This window comes from Rhinopithecus bieti, unplaced genomic scaffold, assembly GCF_001698545.2.
Source record: "Rhinopithecus bieti isolate Rb0 unplaced genomic scaffold, ASM169854v2 repeat_12142, whole genome shotgun sequence".
NCBI lineage: Eukaryota > Metazoa > Chordata > Mammalia > Primates > Cercopithecidae > Rhinopithecus > Rhinopithecus bieti.
In genome coordinates this window covers 1-636 of record NW_016905318.1, presented here as the reverse complement: position 1 = coordinate 636, position 636 = coordinate 1, and the positions used below count along the sequence as shown (strand labels likewise).

The 636-nt window shown below is 52.0% G+C and overlaps 1 protein-coding gene across 1 annotated transcript; it reads left to right on the top strand.

Moving 5' to 3' along the window:
- The first annotated feature begins 6 nt into the window (after positions 1-6).
- On the top strand, positions 7-632 carry LOC108526108 (cytochrome c oxidase assembly factor 4 homolog, mitochondrial). Its single transcript, XM_017866786.1, has one exon. It carries the CDS (start codon positions 18-20, stop codon positions 279-281), a length of 264 nt encoding a protein of 87 aa, XP_017722275.1. The 5' UTR covers positions 7-17; the 3' UTR covers positions 282-632.
- The last annotated feature ends 4 nt before the right edge of the window (positions 633-636 follow it).

Here is a 636-nt window from a genome sequence, read left to right as displayed (position 1 = left end):
GACTCCCCGTCCCCAGGATGTCAACCTCAGCCCCTCAAGGCCATACCTGGACCCAACGGGTGAAGAAGGAGGATGAGGAGGAGGACCCGCTGGACCAGCTGATCTCCCGCTCTGGCTGTGCTGCCTCCCACTTTGCAGTGCAGGAGTGCATGGCCCAGCACCAGGACTGGCGGCAATGCCAGCCACAGGTGCAGGCGTTCAAGGATTGCATGAGTGAACAGCAGTCGAGGCGGCGAGAGGAGCTGCAGAGGAGGAAAGAACAAGCCAGTGCCCACCACTGAGACCTCAAACCACCTATCCCCAGTAGATGGCCCTGCCAAGATCAGCACCCAGCAAGATTATAGAGGAAGAAATCCTAAATGCTGGGTGTGGGAGGTATAAAACCTGGGGATAGTTTTGGATCTGGAGTTGAGAGCCATGGGTTTGGACGTGACTGGCACAAACAGCTGTCATATGTTCATGGTCAGATCTCACACATCCTCAGCTGTCTTGTTCCACCAGTATTTGCCAGGAAAACAAAGAATGTGATAAGGGATGCTCCCCACCCCACATCTTGGGTCAGTGTGCCAAGTACTGAGATGATTTTAGGGACATTTTATTTTAAATTAAATTCACAATCTAATGGTAAATTGGTTA

What these genes read in the sequence shown, in the direction of transcription:
- LOC108526108 (XM_017866786.1), top strand. Translation starts at nt 18, where the DNA reads ATGTCAACCTCAGCCCCTCAAGGCCATACCTGGACCCAACGGGTGAAG.